This window comes from Stegodyphus dumicola, chromosome 12 (assembly GCF_044657685.1).
Source record: "Stegodyphus dumicola isolate Sdum_Otavi_A_Nest chromosome 12, ASM4465768v1".
In the NCBI taxonomy this organism is placed as follows: Eukaryota; Metazoa; Arthropoda; class Arachnida; order Araneae; family Eresidae; genus Stegodyphus; species Stegodyphus dumicola.
This window is the reverse complement of record NC_140779.1, coordinates 66,916,293-66,936,170: the sequence shown is the minus strand read 5'-3', so window position 1 is coordinate 66,936,170 and position 19,878 is coordinate 66,916,293. Positions and strand designations below refer to the sequence as shown.

General features: G+C 28.9%; 2 protein-coding genes across 3 annotated transcripts in view; one reads left to right on the top strand and one right to left on the bottom strand.

The window, feature by feature from the left end:
* The window catches only part of LOC118205604 (malate dehydrogenase, mitochondrial-like), a 35,016-nt gene extending 20,852 nt beyond the window's left edge, over positions 1-14,164 (top strand). For both annotated transcript variants that reach the window (XM_085806516.1, XM_085806515.1), the window contains 5 exons: positions 1,051-1,176; positions 10,458-10,634; positions 13,560-13,610; positions 13,694-13,792; positions 13,922-14,164. In XM_085806516.1, the coding sequence (XP_085662642.1) occupies positions 1,051-1,176; positions 10,458-10,634; positions 13,560-13,610; positions 13,694-13,792; positions 13,922-14,047 (579 nt within the window). In that variant the 3' untranslated portion in view covers positions 14,048-14,164. The remainder of the gene's footprint in view (positions 1-1,050; positions 1,177-10,457; positions 10,635-13,559; positions 13,611-13,693; positions 13,793-13,921) is intronic.
* A 46-nt stretch (positions 14,165-14,210) lies between these two features.
* LOC118199368 (serine/threonine-protein kinase NLK-like) overlaps positions 14,211-19,878 on the bottom strand; it is a 51,884-nt gene continuing 46,216 nt past the window's right edge. Inside the window, exon 10 of the mRNA XM_085806514.1 lies at positions 14,211-18,395. Coding sequence (XP_085662640.1) covers positions 18,341-18,395 — 55 coding nt within the window. The 3' untranslated portion in view covers positions 14,211-18,340. The remainder of the gene's footprint in view (positions 18,396-19,878) is intronic.

The following is a 19,878-nucleotide window of genomic DNA, read 5'->3' as shown; positions in this document are numbered from 1 at the left end:
TGGAGGACTTTTTTAAGGCAGATTAGCTGGTATTCATATTACACATGAGGCCACATGCAGCCAGCTCACCGAAATGTGAACCAAACCTAGCTATCAGTGTTCATCGATTTTACCATTCATCCTCTGGTGGATCTGTATAGATAAATAAATAAAAGTTTATTAAATCCGCTTGAAATTTTATGATAATAGATTTCAGTTCGGCAATTTTTTTTATTGCCAAATTTTATCTTTATATTTCTCATTTTTATTGTAATTTTTGTATTTAATATTGCTGTCTGAAGCATGCAAAATGCAATGCAATACAATGAAAATATAATCAATAAAATATTTTTTTTAAACTAAAGGAGAATATTAAAAAAAAAAAAAATACATTAAAGAAAGGAAAAAAAAGAAGCTTTTATGATGCAAATGGAAGAAGGAACAATGAACAGTGAGTAGTTGAAAGATGAAATAAATACAGTGCTTGCAAAAGTTAATATTCCATCATTCAACAATTACTTCAGCTATAAAATCTCATTTTCGTGTGTTTCCTTAGTTTAGAGAAAAGAGACAGCAGAAAAGAAAAAAATTCCTTTGTATTCCCTAGTCTCTTCTCTGAAAATTAACAAAGACAACCCCTAAAGGAGAGGTTTCCCTTCACAATGGCAGCTAAAAGGGGTGGAAATGCATTTTGATTCCCTTCCTGTAAAGTGAAACCTTTCCAAACTTTACAGTCTTTTAAAGGTTAAAATATGTGGGACTCTTAAAAATGTAAAATACAAATAGTAGGTTATATTTAATAATCATTTATTCCACTTACAGATTTATTTTATTTTTACAAATTACAAAAGTGGTTATGCATATGTGAAGTTCGGGTGTAGATAATTGCTTTAGTTTAATCAGTTTCTATTTGCTTCTGCTATTCATAGATCCTTTTTTTTTTTTTTTTCCCATTGGTGATCCTTAAAAGTACTTATTTCCATGTGTAGGAGCCCTTGTTTATGTATCTTTAATAGTAATAAATTTTTATGCTGTTTAAAACTGTTATTGATCAGTATTTTTCTCTTTTAGGTCAATTCTACTGTACCTATTACTGCAGAAGTATTTAAGAAGCATAATGTGTTCGATCCAAAGAAAATATTTGGAGTAACTACATTGGATGTAGTTAGAGCCAATGCATTCATTGCTGAGGCAAAGGTACTTGTTTCGTTCTTCTAAAAATGATGAGTTAAATATTATATGTCTATGCCATATTTAGTCAAGTTTCAATTTAGATTACTCAGTTTATTATTATTATTATTATTTAGTTAGTAAATTTCATTAATATCAGCACAGGGGTTGCTGGGATTGATCCCTAAGTAACTAAAATAAAATATAGAGATTATAGATATTATTCCTGATAGCTGGAAGAGTTGGTTGCATGAGTTGATTTTTTATGTGTTATATAAATGAACACAAAATATCTGTGAAAGATATATCTTTAAGTAGATAACATTTGAATGTGTTGTAATTAACTACCTAGTATTATTATTATATAAAGTAAATTCTGCTTAGGATACCATTCATACAAAGTCTTTGGTAGGAAAATAAAATTGCATTTATTTTGTGAGTTTTTTGCTTTAGAGATTTGTCTTTCTAACATTTTTGGACATTTGTGTTATATTGATTATCTACATTATACTAAACATAATATCTTAATTTATCTTTCATGTAGCCTCCTAAATAGCCAGTTTTCAGAATGTTTCTGTTCATCAAAACCTAAGATCTTTAATGTGCCTTTCAATTTGCAGAAACAACTGAATGAAATAAGTGATATACTTGCTTAAAAATAATTAAAATATTTATTTTTAAAAGTATATCTAATTGATATAATTTAAAATATAATATAACCAATAGATAATATCTATGATCATTTGTAGTGTTGTTGTAATTAAACGAAATGCTTTTAATGTTACTGTGGTTTTGAATTGTTTCATTTTCATTTGGAGAGACTATTGATTAAAATTAAGTTAAGATCTCATCAACTGTGTCTAAACCTTTCTTATATTAGTATTAGCGTGCAAGCCCACTGGATGAGGAGGCTGCAGCCAAAGCAAAAGTTGTAAGTTCTATGTATCCCTGAAAAGCAAATGTATGAAAAAATGTCAATATGAAGGAAATTAGTTCATTCTTTCCAAGAAACAAAAAATTTTGACCTTTCAGGTTAATCATGGTTTAAATTTAATGTAATATAACATTTTCTCAAAATTAATATAAGAATTAACGTGGTAATAGTATATATATCATATCAGTTATACTAACCAGAAACAAAGTTGCCAACAGCAGCTGGCATTAACAAACAAGTGAGGTCACATGCAATCGCATGCTTTCTTTGTCAAAATATGACCTTATACAGTTAAATGTCTTTAATCCAGACTCGTCGGGACTTTGGCGACTCCGGATTATAGATCATCAGTTTAAATCTGGTAAAGATGGCATGCAGAAATTATAAAATTAAAAATATGAAACCGTAATTTATGAAATAAAGAGCAATTATGATCTAAAGGGTATCAAAATTTACAAAAAAAAGCTTAATATTTATTTGTTTACTTTATTAAACATTTTTTTCAACGTGCGCATGCATAAATCATACATTACGCATAGTCGAAATTAGAAAATTGCAACTAGAAAACTATTTGATGTGTATTCGTGATATTTATAATGATGAGGAATTTGATTTAAATCATATCAAAGACAGAGTACATCGAGATGAAATATTACATTTAGTAAGGAATTATAAGCCGAATAAAATAAAAACATCTGCCCTGAAGATAAGGATAGTGCTGACAGATCAACTTCCAATTCATTGCGCGCTGCGACGTCCCCCCATTGCAGAGCAGCGTGAAATTGATAAACAGATTTCGGAATGGTTTGAGAAACAAAGGAGCCTTTATCCATTTTTTGCAGCAATTCCACTTTTTGTTTGATGGACATCGAAACATGCTTTACCTTTGTAGATCCAGCATCAGAAATTCTATTTGACATAATCTAAAGTTCCAACTTACTTTTATAAAATTGCTCTAACAGTCTGCAAAAAATAATAAGCTGGATCCAAATAGAAGATTAAGGAACAATGCAATCTGCAACATTAAATTAATTAGATAATTAGATAATTTTAGCTCAGCTTATACTGTCCGTTATACATTAAATGCATGCGCAGAAAGCGCATGAAAGTATATTATTTACAGAATTTACTGCATATGCATACATAAAGCTTACTTTTATAAAATTGCTCATTCTGCAAAAAATAATAAGCCGGATCCAAATAGAAGATTAAGGAACAACGCAATCTGCAACATTAACTGAAATAGATAATTAGATAATTTTAGCTTAGCTTATGCTGCCCGTTATACATTAAATGTGCATGCGTAAAGGTATTATGCACATGCGTTAACGCATTATGTGTTGATGCATGCACAGAAAGTTTGTAGCTTTGAGGTCCGGATTATGGACGTCCGAATTAAAGACTTTTGACTGTATAATAATAATAATGTGTTTAACGTTTGGCAATGCTATTTTTATTTCATATATTATAAAACTTACAAATTTTTTATTAACAAACTACAATTTGAAAATGTACAGTAGCAACACTTCTCGAAATAAGCAGATTTTTTATCTCCAAATTGTGTGGCTGTTGCCACTCGGAAAAATGAGATCGAAATTTAGCGTTTTCAATGTTTTTCATTAATATCTCGGCTGATTAAAGTTGTACGAAAGTGAGAATTTTTTAATCTTTGTTGGGATAACTATATAAAGAAATCGCACATGAACAATTGATTTAAGCTAAGAAAAGTTTATTTCTTTACTGAAATCTGATTTTTGCAGATGTTTAATGTTTCTAATTGTTCCGTGGTATTTTAAAATCTTTTTCTATAAATGTGATCTATTCTATCTAAATTCTAAAAATGTTACGATCACCTACCACCAAATTGTACTTATTATTTTTGAAAAATACTTTGCCTTTGTTTATAAAAGTAGTATTAATTTGCAATAACAAGCTTTTTATATACATGACTTTAGAAGAAACTTGTTGAACTTTTAATGAATTCATTTGTTAGGTTCATAAAACGATCAGTAGTTTCTAAAGGAAATGAAGATGTTACTCTAACATCTATTCCATTCCATTCCAGAAGTGTAATAAACAAAAATAAAATGAAATTGATGTTAATTGTAGTGTTGGGTAACTTTTTTTTGTAATACTATTGTTGCGTGCGTACGGTTTCGTTACGAAATGAATGCACAAGTCCGATGAAAAATGAACAAAATTTATTATTATCACAACAAATATGCTTAAATTTTCTCCAATTATCGTGCAGAATTACAATATCTCACAGTAGTTATCTTTTAACTACTCAAACGTTCAATAGAACTTAAAACAGCTAAAAGCTAATCCGCGAATTTGCTACATTCAACAAGAGCAGTTTTCTAAACAACAATAAACTAAGTAACTCCTACGAACTGAGAGGTTTTCCTCCTTTTATAAGATTTTAAAATCGCACGTGAGAATTTTCTAGTACTTTCTCGAAATCAAAAAGAGATATTTATTAAATGTTACATGCACGCGCTCTTGTATTTTCAATTTTCCGGCTTAGCTTTCTTTTTTTAATATTCGTCACGCGTTGCACTTCGCGGGAGATAAAACCATTTAATTTACAATTCAACTAAAGTTAATTATTTAAATGCCAAATTCGTAACACTATGTATGGGTTTTTGCATTTAGTTTTTATGCATTTTTTAAAAACTACCTTATATAATTATTATTATATTAAGGGTCTCAAGTTAACTAATTTTTATTATAATGAAATCTCTAGCCATCATTTTTCAGTGGGATTGAAGGGGAGGGGAAAATTAAACAGGAAACTATTACACATTGTAAATAAGGTAATATAAATATTCAGTACTATCAACATGAATGCATTACATTAAAAAGGCTGCTGAAACTTCATGACTACTTACAATCCCACCAAAAAGCTATGTACTTATTGCAAATTTCGAAAGTACTCACAAATTCATTAGTGACTAATTGTTTGCCAAGCTAATGCAAAAAAAGGAAAAGTCTTTTCAAAAATGGTAGCACATTAAGAATTCCATGCAAGAGCAATAAAAAATTTAGAAAAGCAAGAAACATTAGTAATAAAATATTAACATTTTTGAGAAATCCTTTTTTTGTGCTGCTCTTTTCCCCATGTTTCCTATTTTCACTTAAAAAACAACAGAGAATTTCACAAACTCAGCTGTTGATCGTACAGGGATCGAAACAGATGTGCTGAGTGCATATGTGAGTTCACACAAATATTTCATGGCAACAATCATTGGTTGCCACATAACTCTTTTGGTGGTGTACTGCATTGTCTCATGAATACTTTTCACAACTTTTTGGCAGGGATGCAGATAACCAAATACAAAACCATTTATCAAAAGTGTTGTGCTCTGCTTCTTGGCTGAATTTTGCTTCAGTTGAAAATATGACTTTTCAGGATATAAAGTGTTCTCGCTATCTGCCATTTCTCTTTAGGGCAGTGAAAAAAAATTTTTGGTAAAGCCTTCTGAATTTTGGCTTCATTACTTGTTCATTTTTGCCATAATGATCTTTTTCCATATTCCCTGTAGACTCAAATTAAAAATTCAGCAATAAACCAGTGAGAAATAACACAGACTTATTGTAACTTAGTAACATTTGTTAATGAGGCTGATAATATGGATGTGGAGCTAAGGGCTACATGCAGAGAGTTAAAATAATCTAAAAAGAAGATAATGCAAAGAATAAATACATACTTTTTAAATGTTTTTCCCAAAGGATCTGTATACTTTGTTGGAAACATGATTTTTAAATGATCAATATGCTTTGTTTGGAGAACAGTGGGTGTAAGAGTTAACCTTATTTATATAGGACATTGAGACTAATACTTTATATGATATTGATGATACTTTATAGGAAAATGGTTATTAGGGAATAATATACAGTCAAAAGTCTTTAATCCGGACTCGTCGGGACTTCAGCGATTCCGAATTATCGATTTTTCCAGATTATAGATCAGCAGTTTAAATCTGGTAAGATGACATGCAGAAATTATAAAATTAAAAATATGAAACCGTAATTTATGAAATAATGAGCAGTTATGATCTAAAGGCTATCAAAATTTACAAAAAAAAGAAGCTTAATATTTATTTGTTTACTTTATTAAACATTTTTTTCAAGGCGCGCATGCGTAAAGCATACCTTACGCATAGCCAAAATTAGAAAATTGCAACCAGAAAACTATTTGATATTTGTATTTGTGATATTTATAATGACAAGGAATTTGATTTAAATCATATCAAAGACGGAGTACATCGAGATTAAATACTACATTTAGTAAGGAATTATAAGCCGAATAAAATAAAAACATCTGCCCTGAAGATAACGATAGTGCTGACAGATCAACTTCCAGTTCATTGCGCGCCGCGACGTCCCCCCCCCCCCCCCGCGCAGAGCAGCGTGAAATTGATAAACAGATTTCGGAACAGTTAGATAAACAAAGGATATACCTTTATCCATTTTTTGTTGCAATTTGTTTTTTTGTTTGATGGACATCGAAACATACTTTCGTTTTCTAGATCCTTTGGGAGCTCCAGCATCGGAAATTCTATTTGACATAATCGAAAGTTCAAGCTTACTTTTATAAAATTGCTCTTACAGTCTGCAAAAAATAATAAGCCGGATCCAATTCGAAGATTAAGGAACAACGCAATCATCAACATTAACTGAAATAGATAATTAGATAATTTTAGCTTATACCGTCCGTTATACATTAAACGCTCACGCGAAAACGTATTCTGCGCTTACGCAGAAAGATTTTAGCCTTGAGGTCTGGATTATAGATCATTCTGGATTATGGGTGTCTGAATTAATGACTTTTGACTGTATCAAGGTTCTATTGGCTACACAACTACAGATATGGAAAAGAACAAACTTTGCTACACGGGGATAGGGTTTCGGCTCAAGAACCAAAGCACCTAAAGTGTATATCATTTGGCTAACTATTCCTAAGTTGTGATCCAAAAGCTATATTATTATAATTTATGTGTATAATAGTTTTTATTATGCATTCTAATTCTTGAATTATGATACAAATCTCAACTTGATTATCCGTATGGGAAAATATAGCAATAGAATATTATAGAAATGTTTACTATCTTAAAATTCTTTTTAATATAGAAAAATATAATGGATGCACATGCAAACGCTTCTCTTAGGTAGGTGAACACCCAGTTAATTACTAGTTTCCATTAGAAAAATCATTTTAAAGTTAGTGCTGTGTCATAGTGCATTTGAAATGGCAGACTGTTTAATTCAGGTGTAGATCAAAAATCACTTTTTAATTTTTTTATTTCCTTCTTGATGTTGCGTTATATTTTAATAAAATTTAACTTTAAAAAAAGGTAAAAGTTATTTTTAATTTTAGTAATTGTCATTTTCTAAGTTTTAATTTGTTTGCGATTTTCACACTTCTGTCTTTTTCTATCAGGTTTTCTTTTAATATATAAAAAATAGTTTGAGAATGAAGGCATATTTTTACTGTTGTTATTGTTATATTTTAATGGGGAAATATAGACATAAAGAATGCATAACACTTGTTATAAAACCAAAGGAATATTATAAAACAGATCTTTTCCATTATAGGAAAACGGGCACCAATAAACAAAAAACTTAAGTAGAATGGACGCAGTTAAAATTTTTCTTACTGTCAGTATTTAGTTTCAAAACAAGAACACTTAAAAGAGATAAGAACAACACATGTTTAAGTGGTTGAAAAGCAACATTGATGCATATAATCATTCTGTGAAAAATTTTTTGGCACTAATTTTCCTCAGAGCTTGAAAATTTCTACCACATTGAGAAAAAACAGCTGGAAGAAGTATGTATCTTCTTCTAAAGCGGAAGGAATGGAAGAAACTGTTTTTTTGAACTCATGTTGTATTTATATTATATTTGCATTTTAGTCATGTCTGTTTTATAAAGTAATATAATAATTTTTATTAATAATATAAATTTTGGTTTTCTGTATAAATGCCACCTACATGTTTGCAATAACCTTTTCCCCCGATAATTTTATATATATGTTTTTAAAGGGGGTACTTGCTGTGAGATTTGCTGTCACAGATGTGAACTTAGATGAATTTTAAAACTGTATTTCAGTTCAAATCATTAACAAAAATAGTAAAACGTAATTATTCAGAAAAATAGAAAACAAAAAAGAACACTAAGTAACAAAATTAAGAATCTAAATTATTGCAAAAATGTGTAATGAAACAGAATTTTGAATAGGCAACTTTAAAAGAGGCGAAAATTGGCCCTAATCCTACTAAAATTATCTGTCAACTACATTAGATAGTTCATGTCAAATTTTTGGAAAAGACACATTCGTTTTTACTACACAAGATTGAATGTACTTCACAAGGTATAAGAGTAAATAAGATTTTCCAGTTTGCAAGTCGTCCATGTAGAGAAAATCAAATTTTTTAAATTGATAAAATAAAATTTTAAATAAAAAGAGATTTTTACATATTTCGTATTGATATATTTATATGTAACACTACTATATTACTAATCAATTTAAATATTTCTATCATACTCAAATTTAGTTTGCAATAACTTTCTTTGGTAATATGTGTACATAAAAAAAATTGTAATTGATTTAATAAGATGTCAGATTGTAATGATTGTTTCCTTAGTGGGCCAATATGTTTGAGAGAAAAGTGTCGATGCAGTTATCGCAACAGTAAATTAATAAGAATTCTTCCACCTTTTTCACTGAATTTTTTGGAGAAAAATTATTTAATTACTTTGTATTTTTTACATAAATAATAAAATATTCACTTTCAAATAAACTAAACTGTTACTGGTAAATTTATCCCTTTTAGCAGCCCATTGGATGCATTATTATTAAATTTTCCAGTTTCTTTTGGAAGAAATTAATCCTTCTTTATTATTATGAAAAAGATCTTATAAACCTTATTCTGTAAATAAGAGGAAATAAGACTAGCATAAATAAATTAAAAGGGTACTTTAAAAATGCTGAATATTAAATTCATGTTTGGAACTAAACATTATTTATAAAGAAATTCAATTTTCCATTTTGATTTACTTAAAATGATTTTTTTTTTTTCCCCAGCAACACTAGCTGAAAAATTATTTAGAAATTTAAATACTGTTTTGCTAAATTATATATTAAATATCATAGTATGCATTAAACATGTATAAAAAAATTTTGATGTGTACACCACATGACTTCACTGTATGGAATATTAAATTTATTATTCTGCATTTCATTTAAACTTATTTCCTCAGATTTGATTAGAGATATATTTTTCATTCAATTAATTCACTTCTCACTTCACGTTAAGGCAAAAATACATAAAACCTCAAATTATCTTTATTAAAATACAGTTAGAACAATTAAAAAAAAACTACAATTAAAATTAGATTTTCTATGCAAAAACAAGCAATTTGGCCTGGGGCAAGAAGACAGATTTTTTAATGTACAAAACTGAAAGTTTACTTTTGGTCTCACTCCGCAAAAAGAAACTGACTTAATTTGTTGTGAACGCTATGCTGAGTCAATATATGGGATAATTCCAGAATGGATTAAACATAATTTAATTTGCAATAATAAAAGAAGACGTTACTTTGTTGTTGCGAAGCTTAGTTTCTCTAGATTGACAACAAATCCACTATTCTGCTACGTTTCAAATGTAAAGAATTATGGCTGCTATGGCCTAAAAAAGTTAGCCACACCTAAACAACTTTTAAATTGTTGATTATTCTACTACTATAATATGCAGGTTAACTAAGGCATAAAATCCTTAACTCGAAGATAAGAACAACATTTTTAAAGCAAAAAATGCACAATTTACAAACATATAAGAAAGAATAAAGAAACTGAGTCGAGTAACAGAGTGGATATATATACATATATTTATATAATTTTATGCAGCCGATTTCAACCAAAATAGGAGGTGCAGATACATGTAAAAGCAGTCCCACATACAAAATTTCAACGTTCTGAGATACATACATGTATGTACGAACATACAGATGCCACAAAAAAATCTCTTCTGAATCCATTTTAAACCAGTTTTACAATTTGTTTGGGGAAAAACAGTCCTTTATTCTATCCTTACGTACAGATGTCATGCAAAAACATCATCAAATTGCAGTCAATAGTGGTCAAAATGGATATTTCCTTTTAAATATGATACCCGAAATTTTTCGTGATTACAATACTTTTTTACTTTGTACAGGAAGTAAAAATGAGTGTTTACTTCTTGTTATCTATATTACTTTGGAAAATAAATTGCATTATTTAGTTTAGCATTTGTCATTTTGAAAGAATTGCTGAATAGCAATCAAGATTTAGTGTTATATTTTTAAGAAATGTATTATAACATCCTTTTAGGGTTTGGATCCAACTGAAGTTAATGTGCCTGTAGTTGGTGGACATTCAGGTATTACCATTGTGCCGTTAATCTCACAGTGTAAACCATCAGTATCCTTTGATGCTGATAAATTGGATGCTTTAACTAAAAGAATTCAAGAAGCTGGAACTGAAGTTGTTAAAGCCAAAGCAGGAGCAGTAAGTGATTACTTTTATTAAAAGGCATCATTTATTGATAACTTGTAAATATATAAATCAATCGATTTCATAATTCTGTCTTGAAAATTTTAAAATATTTATAAAATAACTATAACTATATAAAAAGTTATCCAGTGTATTTTCACATGATATTTTAAATACAATAAACAATTGACAAAGGCACGGGGTTACATCATTAACGTTCAGCAAAATCATATTCTACAAAGTTAACTTTCTATAGAAAAAAAGTGTAGGTTATAATTCACTCATTAAGGAAAATATGTGTAATTTAAACAAACCTAAATAATAATTAAAAACCTGATGTGGAACCACATGACTTTCTTGTATGGAATATTAAATTATATACATTTTTTGCTACATTTCATTTAAATTCCTCAAATTTCATTAGAGATAGATTTCTCATTCAAGTAATTCAGTTCTCACTTCAAGGTATTGGAAAAATGGGGGAAAAAACATTCAGAATATCTTCATAAAAAATTGAAAAATATAGAAAGAATTAAAACACCAAATATAGTTAAAACAACAACAAAAAAAAAAAAAAAAAAAAATTACTATTAAAATTAAAAGTTTGTAAACAAAAACAAGCAATTTGTCCAGCAGGCAACAAGGCAGATTTTTTTGATGTCCCAAACTAGTTTACTCTTGGTCCCACTCAGTAAAAGGACATTGAAGTTGGTGCAGAACCTGACTTAATTCGCTATTCTGCCAAGTTTTAAACATAAACAAATATGGCACAAAAATTAGTTGCACTTAAACAACTTTTAAGTTATTGATAATTCTACAACTAATAACATGCAGATTAACTAAAGTCATAAAAATATTAACTGGAAGCTAAGAACAACATAATTCAATGATTTTTAAAGCAAAATATGCACAATTTACAAACATATAAGAATAAAGAAACTGAGGTCACTAAGCCGAGTAATATATATATATATATATATGCTTTTAGGTGTGGCCGATTGCAATTAAAATGAGAGGTGCACATCTGCATGTTATAGCAGTCCTATATACAAAATTTGAATGTTTTGAGGCTACTCGCTTTTGAGTTACGAGAGATACATACATGTCACGAAAAAATATCTTCTGGATCCATTTGGGAAAAAAAAAGAGTTCTTTATTCTGACCTTACGTGCAGATGTCATGCAAAAAGCATCATTAAATTGTATTCAATAGCAGTCAAAATGGATATTTTCTTTGAAATATGACACCCAGAATTTTCCGTGATGACAATACTTGTACTTCATACAAGGAAGTAAAATGGAAAAGGAAACATGTAAATTGGAGGAATTATGCAATTTTTACATTTTTTTGGCTTCATTTTTAATCAATGGATATCCTTTAAAATTGATGACAGCTTCTGATAAGAATGGATGCCTTGATCTAATGGCTGGATTAAAGGAGTGATGTCAGGTGGGATGAATAAAACCTTCACATATAGAAGCAATGTTGTGAGGGCTTCAAAATCATGTCCTACAGTATTAACAAGAAAAAGTTTTAAATTTCAGGTGTATGCTGTTCTAAGCAATGTTTGAGTTCTTTGACAAATAAATTTTCAAAGCTATCATTAAAAAGGGTTTTGTTACTCAGGATCCACTTCTACACACGGGCATTTGCTCAGAATTTCAAATCATCTTAGTTTTCCCTCTTAGATGACATACTGAATTTTTTCTTAAATTAATAGAAATACAAATGCAAAAGGAGAAGAGGATAAACACTGATAAATACATGGTTACAGTTCTGGTATGAGTAAAATGATCACAGATCAGACTGGATTACTCAGCTAAGCAACACTGTATTTTGTAAAGAATACATTGTTATGTCAGAATGGCATGTGCTCTGCATATTGTGTATGAATGAAATTCTAGCATTTGGTAATTAAATTGAAACAAGATAACATGTATGTGCAAAATTTATTTTGAAAATCTGCACTGTAAAGAAAAAAATAATCAAATTTGTATACGTAACATCTTGTGTGCTGGAAACCATGTTCCTATGAAGAGACTATCCTGCCATTATTTGAACTTTAAAATAACCTTTGTCTAATAAAACCTCATTTATCTTAGTTGACATTTAAATTTGGTATTTATAACCTCGGAATGTTTTCTTTAACTATTGTCGGATTTCATCAATTTTCCTTTTCTTTGCATTAAAAGGCGGGTGCTAAATATGAGTACATTATACTTATGGTTAATTGGAGCTGCTATTTATTTGGAAATGATAAAAGTATCCCATTTTATTGGCATAGCCATTAGGCTTATAAAAATGTCTCACTCCTATTTGTTTTTTTCCTTTTCTTTCCAGCATTTAACGAAAACTTAAGATGTAAATAACTAAGGCTCTGTTTGCAAGGATTAACTTGCTGTCACACACTAGTGCTTTTCAGATATTTGAATATGGTCATGACATATCTAGTAGCATTATGTAGTTGAATAAGATTATCCTCCAGTAAAAGGCATGCAATAAGAATTGTGGTTGAAAAAATATTTTACATGGGAGAATTTTTAGTTTGGAAAAAATTAGTAAGCCCATTGGGTTTTAAAATACTTTTCAAATGCTTCCCTTCCTTTGTATTATGAAATAATGGCACAGAAACCTATGAAAACACCTTGTGTGTGTCCAATTTTAATAATCACAGCACATCAGTTTGAATGAAAAATTTCCCTACTGTAATTAATTGGAACTATATGCTTATTTTTTAACACACATTATGTTTATTATGTATTGTTTCAATGTTATCTTTCTTGTTCTGATTATTCAACAGAAGTATTTTTAGGCGACAAACGTGAAGTTATTGACATATATGCTGAAAGAAAAAAGTATTTTAACAGAAAATGAGTTTATTATATAATGCATATTTCATTATTAAATAATACTGTATCACAATATTTTTTTTCCTTCTAGGGATCTGCAACATTATCAATGGCCTTTGCTGGTGCTCGTTTTACATTTTCTGTAAGTTTTTCCTGAGCAGTAACTCAAATAATGTATGTTATATTACTTTCTTACTCTAACATTAATTGCTTTTGGGATTTTAGTTATTAAAAGCCATGAAGGGAGAACATATTGTTGAATGTGCATTTGTGAAATCTAGTGAAACAGAGGCTTCTTACTTTGCTACACCTTTACAGCTAGGGGTAATGTATTTACTTTTCAATAAAATTAAAAATCATTGTTTCACAATTGTTCTAAATTTATTTTTAATAAATTAAATTTAACCCCTTTTTTTTTTTTTTTTTTTTTTTTTTTTTTTTTTTTTTTTACAGTCTAAAGGTCTTGAGAAGAATCTAGGTCTTGGAAAACTTTCAGCTTATGAGAAAGACTTGGTTGAAAAAGCTATTCCAGAACTTAAAGCAAATATCAAAAAGGGAGAAGACTTTGTCCATAAGTAAAAACTATTCCTTTCTTTCTGTATCTCAGTAGGAATGATTGCTGGAGTAAATTTAGAAATTTGAATGAAAATATGTACATAAAATCATGATATGGAATCCATTAAAAATGGTCAGATATGTAGTGACTATTCATTCAAGATTTACAAGATAACAGTTCAAAGAATGAGCTTTCAACTGACTTTATTAAATTGAGGTACACCACATTTTTCACATTACTGTAAAAAAGTTCAAAAGACAAAAAACAAGCTTAGAATAACAACTTTTCAGTTGTTATTTCCCTGAAAATTTTTTGAGCTAATCTACTTTAATACAAGATACAAATTCATGTTTAATAACATGCCACAAAATTAAAAATAGCAAGTGGCAGTACACCAAGGAAAACTACAATTAACACAGCATGAAGTGAACTTCTGTAGTTAAATTGTAATTATGATGAAGTCATTAAATAAAACGACACATAAGAACATCACAAACATTGACTAAAAAAGGCACTGCTTGTAAAAACAAAAGGAATATAAATAATTTGTTTGCAATATCTCACATATAAGGAATTGCATAACACAAAAAATGGTGTTTTCCTCAGCAATGCACCAAAAACATTAAAAATACCACATTTTTACATTAAAATAGACTGAGCATAACACATTTTTTACTCAAAAGAGCTGTCTTAAATCTGTGCTTAATGATATTTTTCATACATTACAATAATCTTATCACACAGGTTTGGTTATATTTAAAGGTTTAAACTGTAGTACAGCTATGTTTCTGTGTACTAGTGTATAAACATATTTACAGGATATCACTTGCAACAGTATATACAAAAGATTTTCTTGGCTTAGTAGTGGCAGTGTGACATTTTTGCACATGTTCTCAAAACCTGCATAGACTTATATTTAAATATAGAAAATGGGATCATATTCAATTACAAGAAAAGATGGACTTGGCAGTAATTAATGTTCAGTTTAAACTAAAAAATTATTTAAAATTTCATCAGCCCTTGTAAACTGACTAATGATAAATTATACTTATCTTAATGATGCATATATATATTAAATGAATATTACATTGTAACATATAAGGAACACTACATTTTAATGTCATACAAACAAAAAATTATATTTGCCAAATTACTAACATAAATACTTTCAGAGAATTAAAAAACAGAAAAATATGGTTTATACGTATTCCTCAAATTTTAATGAGCCTCCTAACAGTGAATTTAAGCATTTAATATTCATTTGCATCATAATTTAATATGCATGTAGTCAGTTTTTTTTAATGCATTACTATACAGATATGAACTTAATTATTTTCAAAGCATAGTCCCAGCAAAATATCACATTACAATTAAAATATCTCAATATATTAATCCACTTGCATCATTTTACAGAAATGGTGGGGGGAAAGGTATATTTTTGTCAACTTAGACTGTAGCAACTAATCAGAAAAACATTAAAATGTAATTTTAAAATACATCATAATACATCTTACAATAATTTAAAATAAAGTATATAACATAATGAATTCTGATCATGTTTCATTTGCAATGACCAAAAAATATGTCTAAGACAATCGTATAATTATCTCAAATAAGATTAGAAGAATTCCTTGATAGGTTGTCAAACCTCACTACATTATCAAAAATTACATAATATATTTGATTTGAAAGGTGTACTTTGCAACTTTAAGCCAAGACTGGTATGGCAGAAAATTTCCAATTACAACAACACACTCTACGATGTCATTTGAAACTAGTTGAGCATTCATGTTAGGCTTAAGAACATGGCCACATTTGATAAAAGCTTTTGATATTTTAATTTTTATTAGATTAAATATGAAACTATTAATATTCTGCCATGGTAACAGCACATCTTATTCATTTCAAAGGCCAGAGGGGTAAAAATAGAAATTTAAAATTCATCAACAAAATACACTTGCTGAAACTTCTAATTCACGAAAAATTATTCTGAGAAATTAATCTTTAAAATGAAAACCATTCTTCTAAACTCACATTTTATAATTAGTTGCATAGAATCGCAGAAATATCGCTCATTAATATATGAGTATGATTTGCAACTTTAAAATGAAATATCTTGACGAGTTTGTATCGTACAGGGATCACACAGGATATGTCTACATAAGTTTCCTAAATATAAGGACAGAGGAAATGTTTTTTCAATATTGTAATGTTTCCATATATATATTCATATTTTAAAACACCAAATTATGAACAGTTTTGTCATTTAAAACTTTTTTGTAATTTGAAGAAATTTACCCTTTTCTATATGGTTAAACTTTACGATGTGTGAATGACACAATTACGATATTTTGCAATATTGAAATCATAAATGGTCAAAATACTAACCAGCAGTGACTGGTTGAAACCACGAAGCACTCAATTCAATCTAATGGATAAATTGAGTTTTTTCCATGTATACATTAAGTAAATACAAACCAGTTTAAGTAGAAAGTTTTCCACAAACTTCTGCACTGGCTGTAATCCTGGAAGCAATTGTTTCCATTTAGTGTGGTTTGAACAACACTTATGTTTACCATGCTTTAACTGATATTACACATGTCTAAGAATGCATATAAGTGCTCTAGTAATAATCAGTAGTGTACAAAGTGTTAAAGTCTGCCCATGATGCAAATGGATTATACTATTACAATTTATTTTTATAGCAAACTTTATATAGAATATTTTGATGGTTTAATTTTTGTTACTTTAAGAAAGTTAACAGAGTTCTATATATTTTCGTTAAAAATACAAGTGTTTAAATTGAATCTTGATAAATAATCTTACACTGATCTAAAACATTTACATATACTTTCTTATATATATTTTTAAACTGTATAAATATAAAACTTAATTATGCATTAAGTAATCAAACTAGCTAAATAAAATAACATTACTCTAAAAATTTACAGTACTCAGGGGTGGGGAAGATTATAAATATAAATTTGGAAATCCATTTATTAATTTTACTACTTACAGATTAAACGAAAGTTACTTTTATAAGTAAAACTTTTGAGCATATTAAAAGATAATCATCAGTTCTAACAGATAAAAGATGAAATATTCAGTGGAACCTTCTTATATGCAATGACTGATAGACTACTACTGTTCTGCATGCTTGATAAAATTGCTCTAGCATTAGAAGGAAAATATACAGCATTTGGAATTTTGCTTATTTTTAAGAATTTCAATTCAGTATTTTATTGATTGATATTTTATTTAATAATTTAGTTAAACATTTTAAGTAATAATAACTTAAATATAATTCAAACAGTATAAAATTTTATTCTTTCACTTTAACATATGCATCAAAATGAGACCAAAAGTAAATATGTTGGACGGAATAAACAGCACATTTAACATAGTTTATCCATAAATTTCACTGAAGAAATTCTTTTCTGTTACTGAGATCAATATCAATTCAAAGAATGCTCATCTAGTCAAAACTGAGTTAAAAGCACAATTGAGATGTTTCATATAATGTCCAAAAATTCCAGGCTACTTATTGTAATGATTGTCAAAATTTTGGTTTCAAGTATAAACCAATGTTCCATTTGATATATTTTCTTTTCTATAATATGGCACAAGGAAAAACAAAATCAACTAAGTAATTAACCGCACTGCATTTAAACATCTTTGATAATGTCAAGTGCAAAGTTACATATACTCAACCATTAATAAGTGAGTCAATCTTTTCTTGTACCTCTCTTCTTTTTTTCAATTATTTAAATAACCAATTTCTATTTATATAAAAATACTTTTTGATCTTGGTTTATAGTGTATGATTTGTCCTTTACAGTTAAAATTTCACAGCTTTCACAAAACACAATTTAAATATTCTGAGAGATGATCACTACAATGTACGACTTGTGAATGGACAAATCTACAAAACAAAGACACACACAGCAATAAGGCTAGTTTCACTGCAACTTAATGTTGCTGAAACATGTTGAATCATTCAAAGTCTATGAGTAATTGGCATAAACAAGTTTTCAGTCTCATCCTAAACTCTTGAGGGTGGGGAGACTTCAGTGTAAAATAAACTGTGTGTCCCATTGGATAACATCTTAAAAAAAGTCTTCAAATGATTGTGCATAGAAGGAGATTAATCAGCAATATGGCAGATTTTACCAAATTTTACATTTTAAACTGTTTTTTCCTTCTTTCAAAAGATTAAATAATTACCTATGTTTAAATGGAAGAAATGGAACCCCCAATTGTTACCAGTTTTATATGCATCACAGTATTAAAAAGGAAAATAAACATTCATTTGGCTTTCATTCCCACTGATGAGGAGATGGTGGCAGTTCTGAAGGATGAGCAACAGTTGAGCTGTAAAAAAATACATGGAAAAATTTTTAAATTGTAATTGTTACTAATGAAATGTAAAAAAAATCATTAGTGACTTAATAGGAGATGTTATGTAAAAGCAAAAATGCTAATTACAGAAAACTGCTATAAGCAATTAAAAATTAGCAGATATACTGCATTTTGCCAGTACAAAACATACTCTTAATCTATTTTGTTATAAAGAAATACCTCAATTTTGATACAATGGGGTGTAAAAAATATTGTTAGGATTGCTTTTAATGCTTGTGTTTGTGATTTGAGCTTTCAGATTAATGTTTTACCTAAAAGGCTGAAGCCATGTATATCCCAGCATCCTATGATGTATCAGAAGATATTGGAAATAGGTTTCTAAATTGTTCAACATCTGGCAGTACTTGCTAAAATTTGTAATTCAATTTTGTCACTGCTCACAAGGTGTCTGTGTGAAACGAGAGTATGTTTGAGAAGCCAAGATGCAGATGTGCGAAGCTGCACACAAAATTTGACCTGTAAATTAAAGTGTATATTTTATTTTTTATTCTTTAACAGGATATGTGCAAGGATATTTAATAAGCTTTTGAATATATTGTGGCAGCGATTACTACATTAATTTGTGGTGTCTGCGATAAGACACATTAGCAAAGTAAAGAACATTTTGGTTCAGTAACAGAAATGGAAGCCTTCAAAGTAAAAAAGAATTCCAATGCATCATGAAAGTCTGAAGATGGAATCATCATGAAGGAAGATAGAGGAATTTGGCTGCAACAACTGGATGGAGAATTATTAGATCTCTATTAAAATCCAAAGCCTCAAAAGAAAATGATTCATGTGAAGAAGAAATTAATAAAGTCAGGACAAAAGTGAAGCAAGTCACTGTGAAAATGCAAGAAAAATGTTGATCTATTCATCTAAAAATGAAACCAGAACTGTTCAGTTGAGAGCTATGCCATACATGATTATATATATAATATATGATAAGTACGAAGCTAATATATGATAAGTACGAAGCTTCAGAAAATTCATTTACTTAACAGTGACCTGAAGGAATAGTACTGTAATAGTATTTCTGGAATACTATTACAAAGTCCGTAATCCAGACTCGTTGGGACTTCAGCAATTCCGGATTACAGGTTATCAATTTAAATCTGGTACGATGGCATGCAGAAATTATACAATTAAAAATATGAAACCATAATTTATGAAATAAAGAGCAATTATGATCTAAAGAGTATCAAAATTAAAAAAAAAGATTAATATTTATTTGTTTAACTTTATTAAACATTTCCTTCAATGTAAGTTGTTTAAGTTGCTTCTTTTTTTGTGCTAATACTTTCTCTTTAATTCTATAAACAGACATAATTTCTTGTTCAGTTACAAAGTTCCACTGTTCAAGTCCTGTAATTACTGTGTCGAGAATATTGACTAACTTGTCAATCTAAGTTATTTCGTTTCCAATAACCTCACTGTCACTTTCTTCACTATTGGA